The sequence below is a fragment of the Balearica regulorum genome, chromosome 18, assembly GCF_011004875.1.
Source record: "Balearica regulorum gibbericeps isolate bBalReg1 chromosome 18, bBalReg1.pri, whole genome shotgun sequence".
NCBI classification, from domain to species: Eukaryota; Metazoa; Chordata; class Aves; order Gruiformes; family Gruidae; genus Balearica; species Balearica regulorum.
This window is the reverse complement of record NC_046201.1, coordinates 111709-139524: the sequence shown is the minus strand read 5'-3', so window position 1 is coordinate 139524 and position 27816 is coordinate 111709. Positions and strand designations below refer to the sequence as shown.

General features: G+C 37.9%; 1 protein-coding gene across 1 annotated transcript in view; it reads right to left on the bottom strand.

Annotated features, from left to right (window-relative positions):
* The window catches only part of CCDC57 (coiled-coil domain containing 57), a 40533-nt gene that overhangs the window by 11620 nt on the left and 1097 nt on the right, over positions 1 to 27816 (bottom strand). The window contains exons 2-11 of the mRNA XM_075770285.1: positions 24270 to 24410; positions 21872 to 21980; positions 18653 to 18795; positions 17053 to 17253; positions 15039 to 15198; positions 14076 to 14210; positions 11329 to 11515; positions 7850 to 7950; positions 4416 to 4644; positions 3624 to 3760 (exon numbers count right to left, since the gene is read on the bottom strand). Coding sequence (XP_075626400.1) covers positions 3624 to 3760; positions 4416 to 4644; positions 7850 to 7950; positions 11329 to 11515; positions 14076 to 14210; positions 15039 to 15198; positions 17053 to 17253; positions 18653 to 18795; positions 21872 to 21980; positions 24270 to 24364 — 1497 coding nt within the window. The 5' untranslated portion in view covers positions 24365 to 24410. The remainder of the gene's footprint in view (positions 1 to 3623; positions 3761 to 4415; positions 4645 to 7849; positions 7951 to 11328; positions 11516 to 14075; positions 14211 to 15038; positions 15199 to 17052; positions 17254 to 18652; positions 18796 to 21871; positions 21981 to 24269; positions 24411 to 27816) is intronic.

The window sequence follows — 27816 nt, the reverse complement described above, 5'->3', positions numbered from 1 at the left end:
CCATAGATTCAATCTGATAGATTCACATTAGCCGAGAAACACGTGTAGCTGTTTTCTTCCCCAAATATATGCATTTCCTGGCTGAAGTACTGCTGCATACTTTGGACGCTTGGAGATCCTTTTCCCTTCATATTCAAATGTTTGAGCCCTCCAAACAAGTACTACCCGTTTTTGCTACTATTCTTTATCCAAGAGAATAGCAATTCTGTGCAGAAGCTGGATAACTGTCTGCCTAAAGACCTGATAGCAGAACACTGAACTCGACCCTGTCAACACTTGTTCTCAAATTTAATTGCTGGATGATCTTTGCCCTTCAACTTTTTACACTATTTTCTTAAATCTACCAACCCATAAGTTTTTCTAATTAGTCCAGCTAACATCCCTCAGGGGTACAATTATATGGCTGATCTGCAGCACTGTTTTTCTTCACAGGAGAAAAAAAAAGCTATTTTTGGCTGAACTAAATTGCAAATTTAAAGCGCATCATCCCTGGACATACAAATGGTTAAATTAGTACCCGCTGAATCACTCAACCTTCATTTACCTAATTTGTAGCACTTATTCTAAGCAACTATAGAGGTTAATATACTTTTGTCTGGGTGGGTTTTTTTTTTCCTTAACACCATTCTTAACTGTAAGAAAAATCAAATATTCATTAGAAATTTACTTCCACTGGCTCTTTTAAGAAACTCACCTTTGTCATTCAAACTGTCTGGCCAGGTGGTTCATATACTTTGTACTACACCTAGGCCAACCAGATAGCATCTGAAGAAACTAGTGATAAATTCAGGCTAAAAAAACCACAGGATGGCACACTCAAAACAAATACGTGGTTATTCCATCTTAACTTTTTAGAATGTGTCTAGATGCGAAAACGTTTAAGACGTTTTTAGAATGTGTTCAGATGGTAAATTTTTCAAGTAAATGACTGACAGTTAGTGCAATCTGACAATATGATAGGACTATCTCCTGTGTAGTTTCGTATTATCACAGAGATCTTAGTATGTAAAGAGACACGTTAAACTTCAATCTCCTATGTATTCCTGGATAAACCTTAGTAATCTACAGAAAGGCTCTCAATCTGTTCTTGATTTCAGTTAAGAGAAATAAGAACACATAAAGAGAGAATTAAAAATAAACAGGATCCTCCAGAGGAGAGTAGCTTTAATTCAGTTGATTTTTTCCCCAAAGGCAGAGGAGATTGCAATTTCAACCTAACAGGCTGGAGGCTGGCTGCTTGGAAAGCAACTCAGCAGAAAAGAAACAGGAAACCTGGTGGACTACAAGTTGAACATGAGGCAGCAACGTGTTCTTGAGGCCTTTGGCCAACAGCGTCCTGGGCTGCATCAGGAAAAGCACTGCCAGCAGGTCAAGGGAGGTAATTATTTCCCTCTACCAAGCACTGGTGCAGTGACATTTAGGAGTATTGTGTCCACTTTTGGGGTCCCCAGTACAAGAAAGACATGGACATACTGGAGCAAGTCCAGCAAACAGCCACAAGGATGATCAATGATTTGGAGCATCTGACATAGGAGGAGAGGTTGGAGAAGGTGGCCTTGTTTAGCCTCCAGAAGAGATAGGTCAGCAGTGATAGGTCAGTGTTCTTTTCAACAGGTATAAGCACTTGATGGGGATGGTGGGAGGAGGTACAGATGACTGAGCCAGACTCTTCTCAGTGGTATTCAGTGGAAGAATGAGAGGCAATGCGCAGAAAGTGAAGTACAGGACACTCTTACTTAAGTGTAAGGGGATAAAAACCCAACCAAACCCCAACCTTCTTTACTGGGAGGGTGATCAAACACTGGAACGAATTGCCCAGAGAGGTTCCCAGAGGAAGTATTTCCCCAACTGAACTTGGTTAATAATTCTACTGGAGTGTTATACCTCAGAGCAACAACCTCACCCTTTCTGAAAGAACACTGTCTACTGCCCTCAAAACTACAACGACAATCAGCTGCTCTGACTCAATCCTCACAGGAACAAATCTGCTGATCAATTAAGTAAAGTACATAGCGAAATCCTGACTATTGAAGTCACTGGGAGGTTTGCCACTAACTACCAGGGGAGCCAGGATTTATCCATTTGCCCCTCTGATGAAAGCTGCAATTTCACTATTCAAAGTTGTATTCCAATTACAAAAGATAAGAGACAGGTTAATTATATATCCTGCTTTCACATATGGAAAATGTGCTATTACATAATTTGGACAAGTTTTTTTTTTTAAATCTCACCACTGTGGATATTTGGAAATATGCTCACTGATTAATCCTTTTCAGGTTTAACTTAGAACATACTCTAAATCCTTCAAATGGCCTATCTTAATTAAAACTAAGCTTTATGAAACTCGTATTTGTAATTCAGGATTGCATTTATGCTGCATTAACACAAGTGTTTCTGAAATTCCTCGGATGAAAATTATGTTTAAAAAAGTTAATACTGAAGTCCCAAATATAACCATTTAAGTAAATGGGGTAACGTCTGGCTGGCGGCCAATCACTAGTGATGTTCCCCAGGGCTCAATTTTAGGGCCAGTTCTCTTCAATGTTTTTATCAATGACCTGGACATAGGAGTTGAGTGCAGACTCAGTAAGTTTGCTGATGATGCTAAATTAGGAGGACTCATTGATTCCCTTGAGGGTAGAGAGACCTTACAGAGAGATCTTGATAAAATGGAGCGCTTTGCAATCACTGATCGTATGAAATGTAATGAGAGCAAATGCTGGATTCTGCACCTGGGACAGTGTAATCCTGGATGTCTGTATAGATTGGGGGACAAGAGGCTGGAGTGCAGCCCTGCAGAAAGGGATCTGAGGGTTTTGGTTGACGGTAAACTCAATGTATTGAGTCAACACCGTGCCCTGGCAGCCCAAAGGGCCAACCATATCCTGGGGGCATTAGGCACAGTATAGCTAACCAGTGAAAAGGAGTGACTCTCCCACTATACTTAGCATTGGTGTGGCCTTGCCTCGAGTACTGTGTGCAGTTTTGGGCTCCACAATATGAGAAGGATATAGAAATATTAGAATGTGTGCAAAGGAGGGCAACACAGATGGTGAAAGGACTAGAGGGCAAGACTTATGAGGAGCGACTTGAGGATACTTGACTTGCTCAGCTTAGAAAAGAGGAGACTGAGGGATGACCTCATTGCTGTCTACAACATCCTCACCAGGGGAGCAGACAGGAAGGTGCTCATTTCTCCTTTCTGGTGTGTGGCGATAGGATGTGAAGGAATGGCTTAAAGCTGCATCAGGGGACATTCAGACTGGATATTAGTAAGTTCTTCTCTGAAAAGGTGGTCAAGCACTGGAACAAGCTCCCCAGGGAAAGGTCATGGCCCCAAGCCTGTCGGTGTTCATGAAGCATTTGGACAATGCTCTTAGATACATGGTTTGACTTCTAGGTTGCCCTGTGTGGAGTCAAGACTTGAAGATCCTTGTGGGTCACTTCCAGCTCAGGATATTCTATGGTTCTATAAAATCTTCCAAGGTACCAAAGGAAGATTTGAGCTAGAGACAGTAAAAGACATTTAAATGCAGAATTTTAAGGAAAGTTAAGTTATAGTCATGGGATTAGAACTGGCTTAACAGCTCATTATCACTCAATTTCAGAGTGCATATCATTACCTGTGTTGTAAGCCTGTGCTGTAGATGCCTTAAAGCTGACAGTTGACACTGTGTTCTTTTGACAAGTTCTCTTGGAAAAAGACTACCACAGGTAATACAAACTGTGTGGCACTGAGAGGTAACAGGATGTCCAAGTCCTATAAAGGAGAGAAAATACTAAGGAAGGCATTCTCTGTTGTTATTTTGTCCTCAGTATTACATTCCCAGCAAGTGTTTATAGTGGATATAAATGAACCACAGAACACAGGCCTTCCCATTGCAGATGGATTCAACCCTATGCAGAAGAAGGCCTTGTGTTTTTCTCCTTTGCTTCACTGCCAGAGCAATTGTTGCATGGAAGTTAAACGTCCGCAGTGAAATCTTCTTACATTATACATACTCTTGATTCAAGTTTATAGTAAGCTTATTCTGCTTTCTCTTCCACTTTATTAAAGCATTAGTTTTTATTCCAAGACATAAACTACGTCTCTTCTGCTCTTAAGTCTTAGTTCAACTTCCAGTTCCCACACTGACATCTAAGCACCAGGGAGTCCTTCATCTAAGATGTTCATCTACAAAAAGTTACTGCCTACAGACTCTCATTGTTCTATGTTAGCACCTCCTATCACAGGATAGTCTTACTTGCAACAATTAGCACTGCAGTCTCACACAAACTATGCAGATCAAGAATCAGCCAGGTCCAGCATTTTGTTTTCATATTAAAGCCTAGTTCTGTCCAGCTCAAAGGATGAACTGATTCCCAGGTTTTATTCTAAATATATAAGCTAGCACTCTTCTGTAGAATTAATTTACCTTCCTTTAATACCATTCCAAATTCTGCCCTGAGTCTGTTTCCCATTTCAATCAGCTGCTGCTTCTCTTGGCTCAGAATTGAGATTTTTCTTGCTGCTTCCTTCAGTTTATTTTGCATTCCTTGTAGAGTGCAACTGACACCATATTGAAGACCAACACCAGGACCTATGTCAGGTAACTGTTGTCCAAGATCTACCATCTTTTCTTCAAGAACTTTGGGGTTTGGTCCCTGAAAAAAACCCAGATAGTGCTTATAATGAGTATTTTGAAAGTGTGGTCTGCAGGTTTAGAGATTTGTATAAACACATATTAGAAGCCAGCTGAAGAAAAAGTGTAAAGTTGAAGTCTACAGCCCATTTTTGAGGGTCCACTTTCAAGACTTTGTTAGCAATATCGGGCAAATTAAACTGTGGAGCAAAACACCATGACAGCCTGGGATGCTTTCACAAATATTGTTAACTGTAAGTGTAAAATAATACACATAGGATAAAAACTGTGTAACTGTAAATTAAAGAGCAGTTAATTTTAAGATAAAATGTGGAAAAAAGCGGTTTACAGCAGATAGCAAGCTACCACAAACCCTTCTTTGTATAATCATCACATGCTACACACATATGGGGCAGATACAATTTAAAACATTGTTTAAGAGAAAGGCTGCAGAGAGAAAAGTAAAGATTCTACAATCAGTTTTGCCTCTACAAACCTAATCGCGTCCACTTGCATGTATACATTGTGACAAAGTTTTTACCAAAAAAAAAATCACATCCTTGTTTTTGAAGACCTCTAAACTGTCCTCTTTCAGCCTCTTTACCACAGAGGAGACTTTTCAATATCCATTTAAATACTCATCATTCACTGAACAAATCCTCTCCCTATAGACTTTTAAAATACTACGCATTGCCACAAGTATCTAAATATGTCATGTACATTAAAATAATTTCCTGAACTTTTCATAAAAACATTCAACAGCATTACACAGAAGATTTTTCTTTCAGGGGACAGATTGTAAGCTGTAGAGTTATGTGTGGAACTCAGAAATCTTTTTACCTATAGATCATGTCCAGAGTAAAACTCTGCAATACGAAAGAGAGAAAACATGGAAAAGATGGGTACTAAAAAATGGTGTGAGGAAAAACTCTCCTCAGAGCTGATACAAAGTGAAAAGAAGAAAACTATACATAGACAGAAAAGTCTACATGCCTATTTTACTAGTTTCCACAACAAACTTCCTTCTTTTTCTTTAGCTACATTTTAGCTCTGGAGTCTATCATTTTGAGATTATGGTCCCAGAACCTCTGTTATATTATAACCTCTGTTATATTAAATGGAAAAAAGAAAAAAGAAAAAAGAAAACTATCACTACGGCTCTCGGTATTGTTTTTTGCATCTGCACCCCCATGTTTAGTTACCACTATTGCTCAACAGATTCCAAACTCCCCGAGGTAGAAATATTCTTGCCTATAATTCATCACGGCCTTAAGTACATCCTTAGCATGCAATTAATAAATGTAAGAAGCTGAGAGACAGTGTAGAAGAATGATAAAAGATAAGCACTTCTAAAATCCAGTAAGGAATTCTAATGAAGTTTTGCCCATTATTTGTAAGATAGTCTCAGGACTGTTTCCAGCTGCCAGTCTATGCCTAAGAAGGCTTCTTAGGTGCTATGGAAGAAGAAATAAAGCAGGCAGCAGAAATAGACAGGAAATGATAGTTCAACATCAGTGAAGACAGTATTTACTATGAGCCTATACATGTAAAGCACAAGTAATTCAGCATTTCACAATGAAGATGCACATCGCTGCCTGAAAAATGTGCTCATATCCAGCCCTGAGCATTCAATTATAGTTTAGCACCATGAAGCAAAGGATTAATCTCTGGCACAGAGAATGTTCAGTTCCTATCTTAACTGCCTCCAAGACAAAGCCACTCTCTACTTTTCTTTCAAGGTTCTATCCCCCTTAAAGAAACACAAAGAAAATGAGAATGCATATTGGACAGTAGTTTGTAAAACATTTTCTGCAACAGAGAAGAATAGTTGGTATAAAATTCAGTTTTCACCTAGTTCTGGAAGTGGCCAAAGAGAAAAACCAAATCTGTGTTGTCTATACTGGCACACAAATATTTCCTAAATATAATTTGACCGCAGGAACAAAACTTCTATATTCGGCAAAAAGATACAACTAAGATTAAACATGATCTGCACCTGGTGGGTTGTACATGTTTTCACACAAGGTTCTCAAGGGTCCAAAGTTCTATTTAAACATTGATGTTACTTCAGTTCCTAAAGCTCTTAGCTTTAAATGTAATCAGCACCTCTTATCCTTATTTATTACTTAGCTGTTATTTCCGTTTTCTTGAACTTAGATGGTTACTGGTGAGCCTTAACAGTAAGATTAAAGCATGAAACAGATATTGGTAGATTTTACAGATTACTTGAAAATTAGAAAACCCTTATTTTTAAACTGAATTTTTAACCTATCTTACTTTAGACTCCGTTTACTACACCATGAAATCACTGGGAGACAGGAAGGGGAGAACATATAGTGACTTACTCCTTATGTAATATTAGGTATTTGTCCCTGCTTTCAATTCCTTCATTATTTTTCTGAGAGGCGCCTCTGTCACACTTCAATGCTGATGTGTTCCTACCCTTTAAAATAACACAATGGAAACGACATTTGTAAACCCTAGAACTGAGTAAAAATGCTCCCAGAGCCAGTGTGGTTTTCCTTCGTGGGTGGCAGGGCTCTGAACTGACGCTGGCGCTCAGTTATTCCTCCTGGTCATACCGAGTCATTGCCCAGCAGCCTACAGGGCACACACAGGAGCCCACCACGGCCGGACGTCCCGCTGGTGGGGCCCGGGGCTGGCAAGCAGGTGGTCGTGGCCAGCGGTTTGGACGTTCTCCCAAGGAAAAGCCACCCACCCCGCTCACCGAGCATGCAATCCATTTGCATAGCTACCTCCAACGGAGGCTTCACAGGACTTTCTCCTCAGAGTCCAGTAGTGACACAGTATTTACAGTTTCACCTCTATTCACCTTACTACAAGGCAAATGGAAAGATTTTTGGTATTTTAAAAAAAAAGACTAAAATATAGATTTACAATAGAAACCTCAAAGAGGTGATAATACACAGTAGTCTAAGATTTTGCAAGTGGAAAAAAAAAAAAAAACATCAAGGGCTTGAAAGACCAAGAGTGACTTGTGCCAGGGAATGACTAGTCAAATTTATTCCACAGAAAGAATGAGCATAAGTCTGGCTGAAAAAATCATTGCTGGCTCTCATCTAACTTACACTCAGTACTACCTGATCACATAAGCGAATATTACTTCAGTTTTTAATATTTATTCAAACAAAAATAATATGCTATGTATTTAATTACACACACACATGTGCATACAGATATTTTAGGTAGTTTAAACCTCTTCATACCTTTCCTGTGTCTGGGTTTACTATATGATCCAAGTTAGTTGAGCTGACTCTGATATTGCTCAAAGTGGTTCCAGCTGACATTTTGTTTGTGCTCAATGAACCTAAAAGAGAAGAGAAGGATAACATGAACGTATATGTATTTATACAGAGTTTAGGCTTTCACAGCAACAGCTACTTCAGAACTTTGTCTCGTTAATATACATATATACCACTTCAGAAGATATGTTGTAAACGGAGCTGAAGAAATACAAAAAATGTTACAGTCTCACAATACACAAGCATCAGTCAGCTACAAAATACAGAAGTTACCGACACATTAGAAATGTGTCAATTCACGGGTAAGGAGCACAGAGAAGTTTTTATTTCTTCCAATCCTGCATTATTTAATCGTTCCTGGGAAACTGGCAATACTGAGTATAACAAGAATAATTAAGACACAGAAGCTTCTTTCAATCACCGTTGAAAAAAATCACCAATAAATGCAAGTTAATACTGAAAAATTCTTCTTTTAGTTCCAGTAAAAATGTGAGTTTGAACATATTGATGTATAGGGACAAATCAGGGGAAAAAACAGATGACTTTCTAGAAACCAGAAGCGCCTCTCCAAGTTACTCTCCCACTGTCTTAAACAATTGTCAGATTTAACATTGAGGTCTCTTTTAGTGATTGAATATAATCTCCATACATTATTAAAAGGGGTACAAGAAAGATTATTTTAGTTGAATAAAGTATTTCAGCCATAAAGAAAACAGGTAATACATTTCTGAAAATATATTTATCACCTGAAAAAGATTATTGCTTCTCTTGGACACTGCTAAACTCTAGCAGCAGTAAATCTTTTACGTATTGGACTATAACAGCTTTAAAAAACAGTGGACTAACTTTAGCTGCCTATGACACAAAACTATGCTTGAATTTGTTTTTTTATTTAACAGAGGTTTTGCTTTAATTGGTTATTAATGTCTTGTTATTAACAAAGCTAGAATATGCTTATATTTATTAAAAATGCCCGCACACTTAATTAGCTTATGATTTCACACTACTGTACAAATGACAGTTTAAAACTAATTCTGCAAACTGGTAACACACAGATCCAGTCTCACCGCAAAATTAAAACAGAAAACAGTTGTTACAACAAAATGCCTTTCATCAAACCCATCTTATTTTTTCTGAAATACACAAAACAATGTGTGGTGCCTCTGGAATAGTTTGAAGCAATTAGAAATTAAAAATTGTTGTGGTTTAATGTGGCAGGCAGCCAAAACAACCACACAGCCACTTGCCCACTTCCCCCCCTGCCCCCAGTGGGATGGGGGAGAGAATTGGCCGGGGGGGGGGGGGGGAAGACAAAACTTGCGGGTTGAGACAAAGACAGTTCAATATGCCAGAAAAGAAAGAGAACAATAACAATGATAAAAGAATATACAAAACAAGTGATGCACAGCATAATTGCTCACCAGCTGCAGACAACTAGCAACTGATGCCCAGCTAGTTCCTGAGCTGCAGTCCCTGCCCCCGGCCAGCTTCCCCCAGGCTATGCATGACGTCATATGCTATGGAATATCCCTTTGGCCAGTGGGGTCAGCTGTCCTGGCCACGTCCCCCTCCCAGTTTCCTGTGCACCCCCAGCATCCTTGCTGGCAGGGCGGTATGAAAAGTCCTTAATTTGGTGTAAACATTGCTTAGCAACAACCAAAACATCAGTGTGTTATCAACATTATTCTCATCCTAAATCCAAAATACAGCACTATACTTGCTAGTAGGAAGAAAATTAATTCTACCTCAGCTGAAACCAGGACAAATGTTGACACAGATGAAGCACAGAGATGTATAAAGGAGCTATCTAGCTGCACTTAAATAACTGGTAAAAGGTGCTAAACACAGGGCTACTTATTCCACTGAAGTAAAAGATGACCTTGAAGAAGTTATACTTTACCTTTTTTTTAAAAAAATCAAAACAAATCAGAGCCGGTTACTCCATTACCAAGTTACAGTTGATTTCCTTTCCTCTTTTCTCCATACTTCCAAAAGTCACGAGAATGTTTATGAAGAAAAAAATCCAGTTTTGTTTTTAAACAGGCCTGCATGATAGCCAATCAAAACCAACCTTAACAATTTTTCCAGAAATTCACTACAAAATGTATCTAGTTGCAATGGACATACATTCTGCAGGTTTGGTTTGGTTTTTTTTTAATGTTATCGGCTTTGACTTTCCCATGAAGGATAATGAAAGAAAGTAAAAATCAAGTGTAAGACATGATATACTGACATGCTTCTAAGAGATGCTAAAAATCACCCAACTAATATGTGACAATATCTGGTAAAGGGATGCATTTGAAAGAACTATACATTTTTAATATTGAGATGTTTTCAAATTTTTAGCTTGCTGACAGAGCCACCACAAAGGCCACCAGGTAAACATACTAACAAAGAAGGGCTGTAGTAGGCAGAACGAAGAAAGCTTGATGGGTGCAGGACAAGGGAACTGTGATAACGAACTGACCTTCCAGGAAAACAAGAGTCATCAACAACTATATCTGGAACTGCCCATCTGCCCTATGCCCACTTACGTATCTACATCAAAACGGTATAAAATAACTCACTACCTACCCAAAATGAGCCTCTCTGCAAGAGCATCCCTGCACGCCATCTCCAGGACAGATGGGACCCTCACTGGAGACGCCTGACTGGCTCCAGACTCAGTGAGGTGGATCATCTTTGAAGTGAGACTTTTTTTCTGTCATTGATTAGCCCCACTTCTGGGAGTGGTTTGGTGAGTGTCATACCAGTAACACCTCACATAATATATCTATAGGCATGTGCACAGGTAAAGGTTTGTAAGAAAGACATGAACTTGTTAAAGCAGGGGACCATGAAAATGATCAGAGGGCTAGAATACCTCTCCTATGAAGAAATCTTTTAGGATAAGGGTGGTGAGACATTGCAACAGGTTGCCCAGGGAAGTTGTCCATGCCTCATCGTTGGAAATGTGCAAGGTCAGGTTGGATGGGACTTTGAGCAACGTAATCTAGTGAAAGATGTCTCTGCCCATGGGGGGGTGGGGTGGGGTGTTGGACTACGTGATCTTTAAAGGTCCCTTCCAACCCAAACCATTCTGTGATTCTATGATTCCACATACATGCTTTACTAGTTGGAATTCTGTAATAACTCATCATATACATATATTTGCTTTACTCTTGCAATATATATATACACACACACATTTATTTACTTTCCTAACGGTAATTTTGTAGTGACTTATTGTGTGTGTGTATATTTGTTTTTATTAATAATAGTTTTGTAGTAATTTATAATATAGACATTCTCAGAATCTCAGACCTCTGTGTGCTTGCGTATTGTGGAATCCTGAGAACCCCACAGTCTTTACACACCTGTGGGTTGGGTAGCCCTCATAGGTTGTGACCGTGACTGCTACACTTCCTTAACTGAATTTAGAGTTCTGTGGCAAGAGTTGTCACCTTGGTCTGCAAGCTGTCTGTTTTCTGTCGGAGGAAGACAGGACAGCATCTGCTCATCAAGACTCTCCATTTCTTTCCTCATTTGTGCAACAGCAGCCCGAAGGTTGGCATTCTGCTCCTGAAGCTTTTTTATTTCCAAGGTAGGAATATCTTTGCTCAGAGAACTTTTATCATTGTACTGAAATATCTGTAAAATAAAAGTACAACACAATAACAACCCATCATCAATGAGCAACACATATTCTCTCCACGACACCACAAGCAGAGATCCTAATACTTTAAATCCATGAACAGATCTGGGAGAAAAGAACCATAGTAAGAAAAGAAAGAGATCAGGTTATTCTGGAGATTTGCCAGGGAGGAGTGTGCTATGATGAGAACCCGAGATGGGGGAAGAGGCACAGATGGGGCAGAGAATGGCCACAGAGGTGGCACTGTTGTTCTCTGAAGTGTTCTGTATCTATCTCTTCCATGCATGGGTAACTCATCTCCTTAAAGAACTTACTGGCTCAAGAGCAGTCCCCTTTCTGACCTGCAAATTCTTAAAAGTGTCATAAGTGTCATTGGAGATCATTTGTTCACAAGAACATAAAGAGGCTGGACATCCTTTGCTAAACTGGAAAAGGGGGAGGAGTGTATGGATGACATCTATACAACCTGGACAATGGACATCATCTAGAAAACCTCTAAGCACTTCCAATTCTAAAATAAGTAGCAATGTCTTCCTTTTGCGCATTAGTTACAGATAAGCTAACAGCGAACAATGTAAAAAGAACATGTGCCAGATAATGATTGAAGCTCTGCCTTCATAAAGGCCTTGTGGTCTGACTTTTGGAATTATACTTGCTGGAAGTATGAACTGATGAGCAAATGCCATTCTAACAGACTTCCAGAACTGAAGAGGCTAACAAAATCCAGGTTGCCAAAGCCGCTTTAACTACTATAAAAAAACTAACAGTACAGGGTATGCAGAAGATAAGGATAATCTCTATTCGGCTTTTACAATCTCTCCAAGGCTGTTAAGGTGAGGAGAGGGGACAGGAAGATTGAAAAGGCATGAAGGAAAAGGCACCAGTAGGTACCAGTACATCACTCACGTGTGTTCTGAATTTTGGGGCCCTGAACTTCATCTCAACCTGCAACATACACATGAACCATTGCAGTTTGAACCAGAAATACAACTGTTCCAGATTTTTTCTAGTGGAAAAGGGTCTAGACAGAAGACCACATAATCATCCAGAATTACTGTAAGCAATCTTTTCTTATTTGCTCACTTCTATGGTATTATTAGCATGCTCCAGTTAGGCAGACATGACCTAAGTCATATTCAAAATCAGTTACAAGCAAGATTTTCCAGGCTGGTGTGTTTCACATCTTTGTTGCTTAATTAAAGGCCAAAAATTACTACTGCGATATTTCTAGCACTCTCACGGGGTCTCAGACCAATCTGAAGAAAGGACCGTATCCTGAAGATACTGTATCAGGGTGTATTTAAACTTTAATCTTTCTTGCCTCGGTCATCTGAACCAGCGGCTAGCCAACCTACTATTCCTTCTTTAAGAAGGCTCATTGACACAAATGTTATCAATTTTAAACTTTTAATCACTTTCCCCCCTCTGTTTACAATTCATTTTGTATAGAAAAATTAAGATAAAAGGTTCTAGTTCAGAATAATAGATTTGTTGTTGTTTCTTTGGTTTTTAAACAATGGCCCTTCACATAAATCAGAGACCAAAATGCTTTTGCTGAGATGGGTACTGCTCATCCTACAAGCCAAAAGTACAAACCAGAGTCAGAGTATATTAACAGCAGAAAGAAAAGTGTGACAATGAAACAAAGTCTTGCCACCAGTATTAACAGTCAGTTACAGTGGAAAACAAAAGTGAATGCGAACAGTAAAAGAAGAACCCCTCCCCAACCCTGATTTTCTTGGTATTTGAACAATCAATTGGCAAATCAGTCCAGTTTGAAATGAAAATGGAAAAACATACTTGCTCCATACTAAGTTTTTGCTAGCAGTCTACTTTTGTCTAATTCATTATAAAAACTGTGTTCAGGAAGCATCTTTCTGAATACAAGACCTTCTGCATTCAGAAACCACTAGGCTTGCATAACACTGGTTTTTGTTATCAGCAAGCTCTGATAATACACTCTTAATTGCTCCCTGTGAGCATCTGTAGCTGCCCAGTAGGGTGCACTGCAGCACACTCTTTACTTTCATTCTTTTACAAAAGGTAAGTTTCTACTCATAATGCATTATCCTTCAGCATGGCTTCAAACCAGCATTATATTTGCAATTTTGAATGGCTTTTAAAAAAATATCTGTATTTTAATAAGTAGCATTCAAAGGAAAACTAGTTTGTGATATGAAAACAAAAGACATCATTTTGAACAGCTGGCAAATTAGTATTTTGAAGCATTGCCTTAAAATTTTAACAACTTTAAAATCTACACTGATTTGCAGCTAACAGAGTTTCACGAACATTACAGAAATTAATCCTTCCCATTCTGATGTGCCATAATGGTACAGTACGTTGTCCTGTTTGGAGCAACTGTTTACATCCAGCTTGCTCCTTTTGCCAGTGATTAATGGATCAGAGCCATAATGAAGTCTGTGATGCTTAATCTATGTGTATCTCAGGCTAGAGATGTCTGTATTTTGAACTAAACATATGAAACAGATGAACTGCTTACAAGAAGTCCAGTGGAAACAAGCCCCATAAAGTTGTCATTAAGTGTTGTCTAACTTGTTTCTCCCCTTCAGGTAAAATACTCTGATTAAATGATGCTTGCATTGTCTGTTCTCTCTCAACAGTCAAAGCAGAAAGAACAGTTATCATTTTGTGCAACCTGTAGTCTGTTTTCTGCAGATCAGCTTCTACCTAGGAGGGAGGGAAGGGAGGGAAAGCAGAGGATGTCAGTATCTCAAGGACAAAGGGTGTACAGATTAAAAAAAAAAAAAAAAGGAAAAAGAAAATAAGGAAATCAAAGAAAAAGATATTTTCAATCACAAGACAGGGACTTAAAAGTATATCCCTTTTGGCTCTGTCAAAAACAGCCTTCACAGAGAAATAATTTGTCTTCCTTGCCTCACCTTCTGTATATGAAATGGACAACACCAATTCATCTGTCAGATGCGTTCCTATGCTACACCTATTGATGCCTACGAATCATTTTAGGAAGACAATGGTAAAATAAAACACCAGAGTAAATGCCTGCATTCTAAACTTTGTAAACAAGTGTTTCCTCTGTACCCACGAGTTTACTAGGCAACTGGTCTTTGTGAATTATTGTTAGCCCATTGTCTAATAGTCTCTAAACAATAAACATGTGTTTGATTTTTCAGAAACAGAAGCTTGTACACTTCACAAATTAGATTTTTTTTCCATACAAAAATACACTGAGTTTTCCAGGACTAATATGGTTCCCTTGATAGAATTCAAGCTGTACTGTGATCTGAAACTCTTTTCGGCCTGGGGCCAGTCTAACTAAGAGGGATCTCTCTTCTTCTGCTACAATGCCAAGAGAAAAGCAGTGTCATCGCTCTGGTCTCTGAACAAATATATTTGATGAACTGCTGTGCACAATATAGAATTACCGTTTTATAGATTTTTTAAAGAAGTTCGAAGTCATGCCTCCCTTGAGAAATACCATGATGGAAAAACTATGCAACAGATGGTTCCTAAGCAGTGTTAATTTGAAATTCTCACCTGCTCTCTTGGTGAAGACAGGCTTTGTGTTAGATCCTCTGATTTCTGATACCAATTACTTTCAGCATTCTCACAGAGCTGCTGCCAGTCCAGTTCTGCTTGCATTTTACTCTGTTCCAGAATCCATTCTCGCTCAGCTGCCAGATACAGTTTTTTATACCTATAATACACAGAGCAATGCTGTTAATTTCAGCAGGATAAATCACCAGAATGTTTTGTGGGTTTTTTTGTTTACTTGTTTTGTTTGATTGTTTTTTAAATCTCGGCCTTGTTTGCTGTCATCATCTTTTTTCCTTGTTCTATTTCCCAAATTATCTATTTTATTCCATACACGCTAAGTATTTGACTGGACAAAAGCATTTTAATTGCTTAGAGCTCAGCAGTCTCCTACGGTCCACTTGTATGGGTATTTAGAGTCAGGCTTTGGAGGTCACCTCAGCTCAAGCCACATAAACTGCTCTTCAACACCAATACTGCTCTCAGCAATACCATCCACAGCATGTTTCCAATTTGCTAATAACAGAAATGAGATACAAAAGAGGTAGGAATTGTTGGATTGTCAGGGTAAAATTCCTAAGCTCAAAGGCTGCTGCATATACATACATTGAAAAGTACTGTCGAAGGAGAAGAGATAGGAGGTGCACAAAATGAGACAAATGTCATATTCAGAATTTAGGGGCTTTCAAGACAGGTTCAATTGTTATATGGCTGAGTTTTCAAAACACAAAGCTGTCAAGACTTCAGGGCACTCTTAAGATTTTAAGATTGGTTGTAAATGTCACTTTAGACAAAGTCTTAGTCTTCACCATTCTGCATATTTCTGGAAATTGGCCAACTGTGCCCCCAACTTCTCTTCCTGTCCATGCATTGATTGAATTTGGAATTCTTTAGAGGCAGACTCCTTAGAAATCGCAATCAGATGAGAATCTTGTCCTATTTTCAGTGCTACAATTTCTTCCTGAAGTCTACATACAAGAACATCCCTCCTCCCATGTTAATATATACTTAAAGACAATTAACAAAACATGTAATGTAATCTTGTACATAAAACTGTGCAATGACTTTTTTTTTGTCATTACGAGCTCAGAGGGACTTTTTCATGATCCAAATGCATATTGTAAACCATGCATTTCCGATCATACAAAATGCAGGCCACCTAAGCAATTCTTTAGTTCCCAATGGCCTTCTCGGACTGGCAGCTGCCTCTTTCCAGGCTGGTTATAAATGAAGTTCTTTTCTTCTAGTGTGTTGTTCCTTCTCTAGGTTCCCAGATACTTTCTTTTCCACATGACTTCATTTTCTTGTTAAACCTTGAGGAGATGTTTCTTGATTATGTCAATCATAAAACTGTTTATATGCATACATTGAAATTTTGCTACAAATTTTCTTGCAACAGTATACATCGAACATAGAACAGCCCAGGTTGGAAAGATCATCTGGTCCAACCTTTCATGGGAAAGGAAGCCTAGATGAGATTATTTAGTACCCTGTCCAATCCTGTCTTGAAAACCTCTAGTGATGAGGACTCTACCATGTCCCTGGAGCAGTTGTCCCAGTGATTGATTGTTCTCACTGTAAAAAAAATAATTCTTTTTTACATTGAGATGAAACCTCTCCCAGTGCAACTTGTACCCATGGCCCCCTGTCTTCTCCACGTGGCTCCTTGTGAGGAGAGAGCCTCCATCCTCTTTGTAGCTGCCCTTTATGTACTACAAAACTGTAATGAGGTTCCCCTCAAGGCTTCTCCAGGAAGGAAAGGCCTAACTCCTTCAGTCTTTCTTTGCAGGGCAGGTTCTCCAGCCTTTGATTATCTTTGTGGCCCTCTCCAGCCTGTCTGTGTCTTTTTTCAACTGTGGTGACCAGAACTGGATACAGTACTCCAGGTGTAGTATCTGTTTAACCGTGAATTACTGTGAGCTTTTGAACATAAATAAGTTGGGCACAAAAGCGGTAAGTATGATGTTCCGAATTCTTTTATCACGGCTTATTAAACAATAGAAATCAAGTCACTCACTTTCTAATAAGGGCATCTTTCTCTCTTAAACAAACACTGTAACTCCATTCTCTTCTGCATAGCTCAATTTCCAGACTTTTATGTCTCATCTGCAGTTCTCTAATCTGCTGCTTCAACTTTTTAAATTGTTTGACTTGGGCTTCTTTCACTGAAGCTGGCATTGCATCCTTTTCCTTGGCAGCATGAGCTAGTTCTTCATGCCTAGAAGATGTAGAGAGACAGAATAAAATGAGGTTTCAAGCAATACAAGTACATTATTTTTTCATATTGTTGATTTACTTTCTTACCAATTCAGTTCAAGCAAATTCAAAGTATCATTGTTGGAAACAGTGGAAACAGAAATCAATATGCACTTGTCAGTGGAGCAGGTTGCAGGGAGGTCTTTTGTGGTGGTTTTTTTCAAGCTAAGAATGCCACTATTTAGTTGGACTTGGGACTAGGGCTAAATCCTTCTTATACCACTGCAAAGAATTTAACTCCAATTTATCACAGAACTTTATGTTTGTGATTAGCAAGAACACAAGTATTTCACCTAATTATGGGATCAGGTTTATCCTAAAAATTAAGTTGTTTTTTTCTTAAGGTGACTCATAGGGAAGCTATTTTAACAGGTAAACTACTCCATTCAACATACTCTTTTACCATACTGAAAATATTCTTCACAGTAATTGAACAATTGAAGGACAGCTATGATCAGATGGCCCAAATAAGAGACTGTAGAAATCCATGGAGCAAAAATGCTTCCTTGAATATTCAGTTTTCATTCACAGATTAATTTCCTGAGGACATACTCACACAACACTAGAGACCAGGTTTAAAATAAGACAGAAGTGAGTTGTTAGAAGAAAAGACCACCAAATACCACCTATAGAAAACTCAAATCCAACAGTAAATAAAAAGGAGACATGCAAGTAATAGTCGTATAATGTTCTTACCCTCTGAAATTGACCTGCATATAAATTTTTCAAAATATATCCAAAATTTTGGATATAAAGGATTAAAGCAAAACAGAAGGAACAGAAAATGTCTTATTTCTTAAGTTTGAACTAGTGATGAGTAAAACACAAAACCCCAAATAATACTGTGGCTTGAATGAGTTATTTTCTGTCACTATATTCACAATCTGTCTGTCACTACTTAAGAAAGTATAAAGTTGTGACTGAACACAACTGGACTTAGTGGATTCAAACCAAGTGTGTGAAATATGAGACACCAAAACTAGCTGCACACACTAGAAGTGGGAGGAACTAAGTTTTTTCATTGTATTTACTGCTTGGAAGAGGCACTCCTTTTTGCAGTAAAGGCAGAAGGTACCATTGAACCATTAAGATAAATTTTTATTTTTAAAGTGAGACAGGTTACATCCAGAAAGAATGTAGCAGAATTAACCTGAATCCATGTAACTTAGCAAATATTTCATACAAAGGGCTCCCTCTTTCTGTTCTAACAATACATATTACGAGATCAATTCATTCACGTACACCATCCCAAGCTGTTGCTAAAATAAGAGTATGTGAAGAAAAGTAAGTTGAAAGAGTTGTGGAGTTGTAGAGTCTGTGAAAAGCAGTTTATTTCGATCATAATCAAAATTGTACAATACCAAGCGTCTTTCACGGCAACAAAATCGCTGAACTCGTCTTCCTTCTCCAGTCTCAGGTCAAACATTTCTGCTGTGTGCAGTGATTCTGGTGTTTGCATTCCAGTCTCTTTGAGAGCCTCCAGTTCTCTGGTCAGCAGCTTCACCTGAGAAAGGAGGAGAACAAGACTTAAGAATTCTAATGAGAGCCTGATAGAACCTAATTTTTTAAGAGGTCCAGAGCCCTTACACAGTTGAAGTGTTAGCACCAGCTCCAGAAACAAACTAAAATAGCATAGAAAGTGTGAGGTGTTTGGGGTTTTTTTTTGAGGGGTGGTTCTTTTGTTTGTTTGTGGTTTTTCAAATTCCTAAGTAACATTTTGCATGGTATAAGCATGAGATCAACAATGCACTTTAAAGCATCTTCCGCATAAGCTATAACCTCTGATGTTATTTAGATTTCTACTCCCATATTACTGCTAAATATCCATTTCGTATCCTCTTCCTACACCTATTACCTACATTAACATTTATCCTGTGTAGTACCCCTTTCTATCTCTGCCTAAAGTTCCTTTCGCACCATTTTTTATTCACTGACTTCTTGGCTTCCCCTGCAGCTAGCCTCACTAATACATGGGGGAAATGACTGCAGATGACCTCTCCTTCCCTTGCTTAACACTTCCACAATGAATTCAGGTGCAAATTTTATATATATATAAATATATATATAAAATACATAACGCAATATAGACAATATGTTTTGTAAAGAAAGAAAAAAGTTATAATAGCATCTAGCACATGACACATACTGAGAGCTATTACATTCAAACGCAGCTGCAAGCAGTATTGGAAACTGAAACACTATTAGAGATATCTAATCAAGCACTCAAGTCTGAAAATTGCAAAGATTAAAGATTTCTTCTGAAATCTCTGTACTAGCAGAGTTATACTGCATATCAGAGAGTAAGCAATATGTGCAAATTTACATTTAATAAGTATACATGCAGTTGCAATTCCTTTGTTCATACTGAGTCAACAGCAGTTGGTCAGGTAATCTTTATAGACAAGACCGCAATAAGACAAAGTGTTATTTTGAACTAAAAACACTACTACAGCAGTGTCCTTTACAGGAGGCCCAAGACAAGGCAAGAAAACAAAACCAGAAATTTAACTCCAATTGTGTCAACGTTCAGGATGCAGGAATCCATTGGTACTACTAATGGCCAGGTGACCTTTTGCTACCCTAATAAGCCTTTGGCAAAGTAAAGTTTGTAGGCAGAAGGAATTTATTTTATTAGACAAAAATCAACACAGCTGGAAAAGCTGGCAATCTTTTAAGCACACAAGCCCTCTTTCTGAAAGCGTGTCTGCTTTTCCCAACACCATCAGTTGGTTTAATGTGAGGGCTTTTTCCCACTCTACCTATACACCTTGGTTTGCTGAATGATTAAGCTATCGGTTAAACCACCACTGAAGCAAGTGAGCACACTGCAGTCAAGAGACTTTAAAAGTGAATACTCGCAGAACTACTAAAAAGCTAAGAAACTATAGCCTTACCGAAATGTCATCACAAAAATACTACCATGTTTTCCACTCTGAAGATAAAGTGACAAGAGGGCTGCTAGGAGATAGGAAGCTATGGGAATTTTTTTTCCCCCTGTATAGCTGTTGGATTTTAATTTAAAGGAAAATAATCAAAACAGTCACATTGTTTGTCATACTTGGGAAAACAAAAACCTCTTAGAGGACTTCACATTTCAATCCCAAGAACAGTACTACAGAATGGTCATTCTGGTGTGAAATTCCTCCAAAGTAACATTGCAAATTATTCAGAGCCCAACGCACAGAAATTAAAGACACCAGTGAAGACACCACTGAAGAAGTGTGAAACTCATTCTTCACAACACCTATGTTTCATAAGCGTACAAAAAACTGTTCATAAGGGAGCCACGGATTTTCCAGAAATTAAACTGCTGCAGTGAGCAGCCATTCAAGTGCCTAGACTGATAAAGTAGTAAAAAAAAGCATTTATGAGATACTACTTCCAGGAGTTCAAATGATAAATCACAATTGAAACTTGAAAACAAGAGGATGAGGTCACAAGGGATTTTGGCTAATTGATGCAATATCGTGTGTTAGGTTCCAAGGAATGAATGCAAAGAGACCCAATGGCAACCACGTAAGATGTGCTGCTTTAGCACTACAGGAGGAAGAAAAAAAAGTTAAGAGAAATACTGTGTATTAGATGATGTGCCCTTACGCTTGTGGAACAGCAGTTAATCAGCTATATCACTACTGTTTAACCACACAACACACAAAGATAACTTCTAAATCAAGCCAGTTATCAAGTGAGAAGTGCTCATACTCCTTTGAGTAGGTTCATAAACTGTCTTTGGGGAGTAAAGGGGTAAAAGACTCCCGGATGAAGATGGGTTATTTTAGCAGGACTACTATACTGAGAGCAGTGAGATTTGGATTGGCAGGTGTTGGGTGCAAGATGTAATTGCCTAACAATCTCTTTTACCACTTCCATTTGTATTAATATATTGGTTTGGTTGCCAGGCCAAAAATTAACCATTCTAGTTCTAATGATTAAATGCATTCATATATGAATAATTTAAAGTAATTTTAATATCAAATACATTTTTATACAAAAACAAAGAAGGAAGGTTTTGTTGTTCCTTAAAGTTTGCAATATATAGAGAGGTGGTATAATGCCCCCTTAAGGTATCACAGTTAAAGGTCAAATTCACTGTTAGTAAGATTATCCTTTTATGATGAAATTATAGCAACATAAGAGGCAGATGGGGGGGGGGGGAAGTGCCTTGTAATTAGGAGTATGATAAACAACATACATTTATCCATCCTGCCTAAGGCTGCCTCTGCTTTCTAGATGCTGACCTCTCCTGCAGTTTCAAGGTTAACAAATTTAGCAGTGTGCTGTCTGCAAAAAATAATCTTACACAATCTCAGATTACCAAACACATTCTTAACAGTTCCTTACAAGGGGCCCCTGCCAGACATTCAAAGCAACAGCTACTACACAAGTAGTACATAATTTTCTAAACTGTCATTACAAATCTCATCAATTTAAGCAAAAAAAAAAAAGGGGAAAAAAAAAGCTTGTACAAATACAGCAATGTTAAACCAGAACACTGTAGTAATAATAATAAAAAATTAATTTAAAAAGTATTGCTAGATGGCACTGCAGCAACACAACATTGTTTCTCCATATTCTTATACCTGTTTCTGACAGGCAAACTCTCCTTCCAGTTCTTGGACTTTTCTCTCCATGTGATGTTTTAGAGGCACATACTCCTCATGCTGATGATCTATGTGATTATTCCTAGAGCTATAAACAAAAATAAAACAAATTTACCTTAAAGAGCATCTCTGATGACCTAATGAGGCATACATATGTAATTTTTTTTAAACAGTAACACATAACTATAAATACAAGATGCTATAATTTCCTAAAGAAACCGTCACCACAAAATCTTTTCTCATAAATCAGTTGAAACCAATTTTAACAGTTTATGCCATTTCTCAAAACTATACTTCAAAAGTTAGTTGCATACAAAATATTGAGGATCTGCTGAAAAGTAGCGCAAGACTTCCACTTAAATATAACGGAGTTACTCCTCCACCCAAAAATGTCTGTTACGTAAGAAAAAATTGCAAAACAAGGGCTGCCCAGCAGAAATCTGAGCTTTTAGATACATTCAAAAATAGAAGCAGCTCCATATCTTTTCTTCTCCTCCCCCTAGTATTTTTATTTGATCTCAACAAAAGAAGTTTCTCTGGGATAATGGAAGAATACCAGTAAGGTCAGCATTTCAAACAAATCTGAAGAGCTGATACCATGACCCATAAGTTCTCTAATGATACACTGAACCTTTTCAAGTTTTGGATTTATCCCTGCAAGACTCAAGAGGCTTAGTTCAGCTTGTTACATGGCCAATTAGACCTGGATTGATATCACGCAGTTCTGCAACCTTCTGATTACTTTTGACTCTATATTACAGTTATTTCATGTAGCTGAACGATCGTTGCATTTGGTTAGATAAGGTTGATCACATAGTGACTACATCAACAGAACTGCAAACTAGAACTGGATAGTCACAAACAGCTAAATGCATATTCACTTTCATATTCTGCTAGATTTTCCTCTTAAATTTACACTTCATCTGAATTAATCTGAATCCTATAGCCAACACTTATGCATACAAATAAAGTCTAACAGAAGTGTTATCTCAGCGTAGTCTAGACAGGCACTTTTACACCTCCCTTGTTCATCCCACAACTCTCCAGGGCAAGGCAGATCAGAAGAATAATTGCTGTACTGTTCAGTGATCAGCATCCAGCTCAGCCGGGCAAAGAGGCAATGCTGGGTGTAAAAGACTCTAACTTTTCCTTCCATTCCCAAAGGATATGCTCCATATAAAATTCCCGAACTGGCTTTAAACGGATTTGCATATGCTCCAGAACCACAGTAACACTAATCAGTTAGTGACCTTTGAAGAATTCCAGATCCATGTCCAGATCACTTCTAAAAAATGAAAAAACTTATCTAAAACCTATCCAGTCATCTCTACATTATAACTGCAGTTTGACCCAGAACACTTTACAGCAGTTACCATTTTAAACACAGAATAATCTCAAAGATACTGTTATAACTGATGACAGTAGTTATATTAGACAAGAATGATGCACAGACAGATCTCAAGAAATAAGCATTTATCCCCCCGCAAGGTTTAGAAGTCTATACAGAATAATAAAAATTAGTGAGAATGGCCAAACTAAACAAGTGCATTGCTTTAGCTATCTTCATCTTTTAATTGGTTGTATTAATCAAAAAATCTTGGTCCTGTGACTGGATATGCCCCAATAGACTTCTTTCTTTCACAGAGGCCTATAAGAGAAGGTGGGACAAAATGTATTTAAGAGTGCACAAACCCAACCGTTATTGTAAGATTAGCTTGCAATGGCTTAAAAATAGTTGAAAGGCTGAAACGTTTGTGTTGAGTCCACAGCACAATATAGCAAGTAATGTGTAGTAACTTCAGATAATATTATTGACAATGGTTGATGCCATTATCATGTCTCTTCACGTACACAGAAGGTACATGCATCTTGATATTACACACAGGAGACATATCACAATACTTTCAGACTCATCTCATTTCCCAGAGGTGTTTCAGTGCCCAAGGAAAAAGCATTTCCTTCTGACAAATCCTCTTCTGCTCCCCACACTATGTTTCCCTTATAATCATACCATCTCCATCCAGTCATATTGTCTCCCCAACGTACACCCTTGTAAATTATGTAGGGACACACTGCATGTTTAAGAGCATCTTCACTTTCACTTAATGCTATCCTTTCTCTAACATGTGGCCAGAAATCAGATTGGCAACTGTGGAAACCAAGATTTAGGAGGTGTAAAGACAGTCTAGGTCACTTCTGTTAGCCCTCACTCTTACCATGTTCTAGGTGTTTCTCTGTCAGAATAGATAATTGTATCTCCATGCTCAAAGTGCTCTCTACTGTATGAATGATGTTACCGTTTTATCCCAATCCAAATATGTCAGAGAAGCTAAATTTCTCTTTTCCTGCATACTGTTCTAAGGAAGTCACATGTCACCTGCAAAACCATTCCAGGTCTAATATGTGTTCTTCAATGTGTTGTCGATAGTGATAATGAAGTTTGCATCTTTCTCTTCTTTCCTTGACAAACATTTGCCCCAGTTGTATTCTAAGATCACCGATCTCTGCCTGTTTAGCACTTTCAGATGTTTTCAAATTAATCAATGTGACATCATAGTGTTCTAACTCTTTACCTCTCCTAAAATTCTTAGATTATAGACAAAATCTTCTTTCAATTTGTTAAATTTTTCATGTATGTCTTGGAGTTGCTTTTTGACATTTGCAGCATTTTCTTTTAACACGGGAACTAGCAAGCATGTAGCTCTTTCCCTTCTTTTTCTTTCCACTGAAGGAGATCATTTAGTTCTTTCTCTATTTGTAACAGTACAATAAATCTGAAACAGCAGCTGACAGAAGACAGTTTAGACTGATAACTAACACAAATCAAGTATCTCGTCATTCCCAATCTACTGCAGAGCTGATTATTAATTACCAGTAAATTTTAAATTTAAATTGTACAGTTTCCTGAACCATCAGGCATTGGCCACTTCTGGAAGCAGAATTTACTTTTATTTATAGTGGTGCATTGTCCAGGGATGCTACTTTTCAAATTAATTATGAGATGCCACTAAATTTCAGGGTGGGAAAACATAATTTTCTCCTTTCTTTATACAGATTGAAAATAGAGGCATAAAAAGATTCAGTCACTGTAAACTACATGCATATTTCTCTTTTCTTGAAGACATTTGTGACAAATCAAGTCACAGACCAACCTTATATCAACAATATTAACTGCTATGTGCCATTTATCTTCTCCCACAGTTACTCACGAGAATACAAAGCTACTGTTCTGTCCACAGTTAAAGCTACCTTGAAGTTACTTTCCAGAAAGGCCAACAGGTATGAGGAAATAGCTGTATTTCAGCAACATATTAACTGGTTATTAAAACAAAAAAGAAAATAAACAACACAGATGATGTGCTTTTATTGGTAAAACTGCTTCAATTCCATCTCTTCCTCTTGTTTATTCTCCATATTTCCTTAATATCCAATTATAAACTCTGTAGAAGAAAAAACATTATTTTTAAGCACCATGGTTGCTTAAAAAAAAAAAAAAATTAAAAAATGGTAATTTCTGCTCAGATCTCTACAGAGATTGTCCCAAATCTCTGGAGTCAATACAGGTTCTCTCACTGTACAGTATTATTCCGTGTCAGTGGTTATAGATAATCCTATCTGGATCAGCACAGGGATGCAGAGAACAAATCAGACAAGCGTGCCTTTCAAATAGTGGCTCTTTAATCTCTTTAAATGAAAGACAGATTTCCAGATCAGCAAATATGATGCAATATCTCTATGCTAAAGGATGCCACAATTTAAACAACATTTTTCTTCACAAACACACTAGACAACTCTAATTCTCCAAGATCAAAAAATGAGTCTCTGACCATTGGACAAGCATAAAAAAATTCAAGCTTGCTCTTCCCAGGTACAGTGGGTAACAAACACTGCTACAGAAACACAATGATCTGGTAGTCTCTTTCAGTTCTGCTGGCCTAGATGTCACATTTATCCCTAAGGCAATTAAAATAAAATTATGTTTTCTCTTCATATTCCGCTTCTTGTTGGCAATCTTCAAACCATGGTAGAAAATAGTATAAGTACTATCTTCTTCATTTGGGTAAGCAGAAATAGATATTTTTTGTAAAAGTCACTGTTGTGGATATTCATGAACAGTACTGCCTCCCTGCCTATAACATGCAATGCTAAGAAAGATTTGCTCTTTCTGTATCTTCCTTTCAGCTACTGTTACTCCAAATGCATCTTATGGCTACCACAGTTAAAAAGATTAACTAAACTTGACTTGCTTCCCCCCTCCACCCCAAACATAAATACATTAAAGATAAAAAATGCCTAGGAGATGGTTTCTGGACTCAAGGCACTGAAAGAAACTATGCTCAGTCTATACCCATTAAGGTATCAAAAAGCTTTTGTAAGTGCCTTTAAAAAACCTGACGTATGCTTCACTAGCTAAAATTAGCAATACATTATTAGACAAGACCTTTGTGTGAGGAATCAAAAACAAGACCACAGCTCCAGCCTATTACTTCCTTGAAATCATCAAACTGAAGTCACAATTTTTCTTGGGAAGAGGTAATTAGGAAAAACAATACTTCTTTTACAATCTCTCTCTACAATTATCTTAAAATTAAACCACACAGTTTCCTATAAAAACAACCTTCCTCCCAATCTCCATATATCTCACTTCAATTAATGGCACTGGTAAATTGAAAGCGGTATCCTGAGGTGAGTTTGGGTTACATATAACACAAGAATCATTAATTTCATATAAAAATATGAATGAATGGGCCTTCCTGTAATTTTAAAATGCTGCTTTCCATCACAGAGAGCTATATTTCTTAGAAATGCAATTTAATAGGGGAGAAGGGAGCATTTTGCCTTTGATAGTAGCAGTATTTATAATTGCAAGTTAGTTTCAAGAAGGACCATAACGGAAATAACAGTGTAATTTTAAATACAAATCGCACCTATTGCCTGGATGTCTTATATAGCAAACCTATATATGATAACATTAAAAAATGACTTAGGAAACAGCATACATATAAGTAAGAGACAACATCTTAAAACAAGCACAGCTTACCCGTACAATCTAAACAGTAAAGTAACCCATTACAATCCAACCACTTACTTCAGGCACATCCGGAAAGAGGTGATTGATAGGTACTCCTGTTCCCCCACACGATGGCCTAATGGGACTCATATCAGCCTCTTTACCAAAGGAAAATGATGTCTTGGCTGTAAATGACACCCAATTGAATGTGGCTGGCATATCTGACTCAGCGGAGATTTGCAACTGCTACTACTAAAACGCTACTTCAACAAGAAGTTAGATGCCATGTTTGAGCCAGTCACTTTTCAACCAAATAAGGAGAACAAGGTGATGCTGAAGAACATTTCAGAGGAATACTTGAGAACATTCAGACTTCCATACAACCCCTATTTGTCAGAGGTGTAAAGCTTTAAAATTTTGTTCAAAGTATAAAGAAGTTGTAGTTGCTTCTCTCTTTCTTGCTATCCTTATAACACATCCTTATTGTGCCAAGACTAAGATGTGCACGGCAGACCAGCAAAGCTAATAAACTGAGATTGTTTCTCTTCCTTTCAAAACTGCAGAAAAGAAGATAAGAAAGAAAATGCCATACAGCCAGTATTGCTTCAGTACCTCTAGCCACAACTGTTTTCCTTGATAAAGCAATAACAGGCAGAACCAAGACCACCCAAGTATTAGCACAGTTGTTTCACTATGTGCAAGTCATGATGAGACAAGCAATCAGTATAGGCCACAGCTACACTGTTAAGTAGCTGTACCACAGCATTGTTGGGAAAAAAAAAAAAACACCAATCATGTCAATACAGTTCCAACGGAAAAAAAAAAAAAAGACAATCATTGATACAAGTTAGCATCACTTGTATACTGCCTGTTTCTTTACCACTAGTAGCTGGTTTGCTATTTACCTTATGAG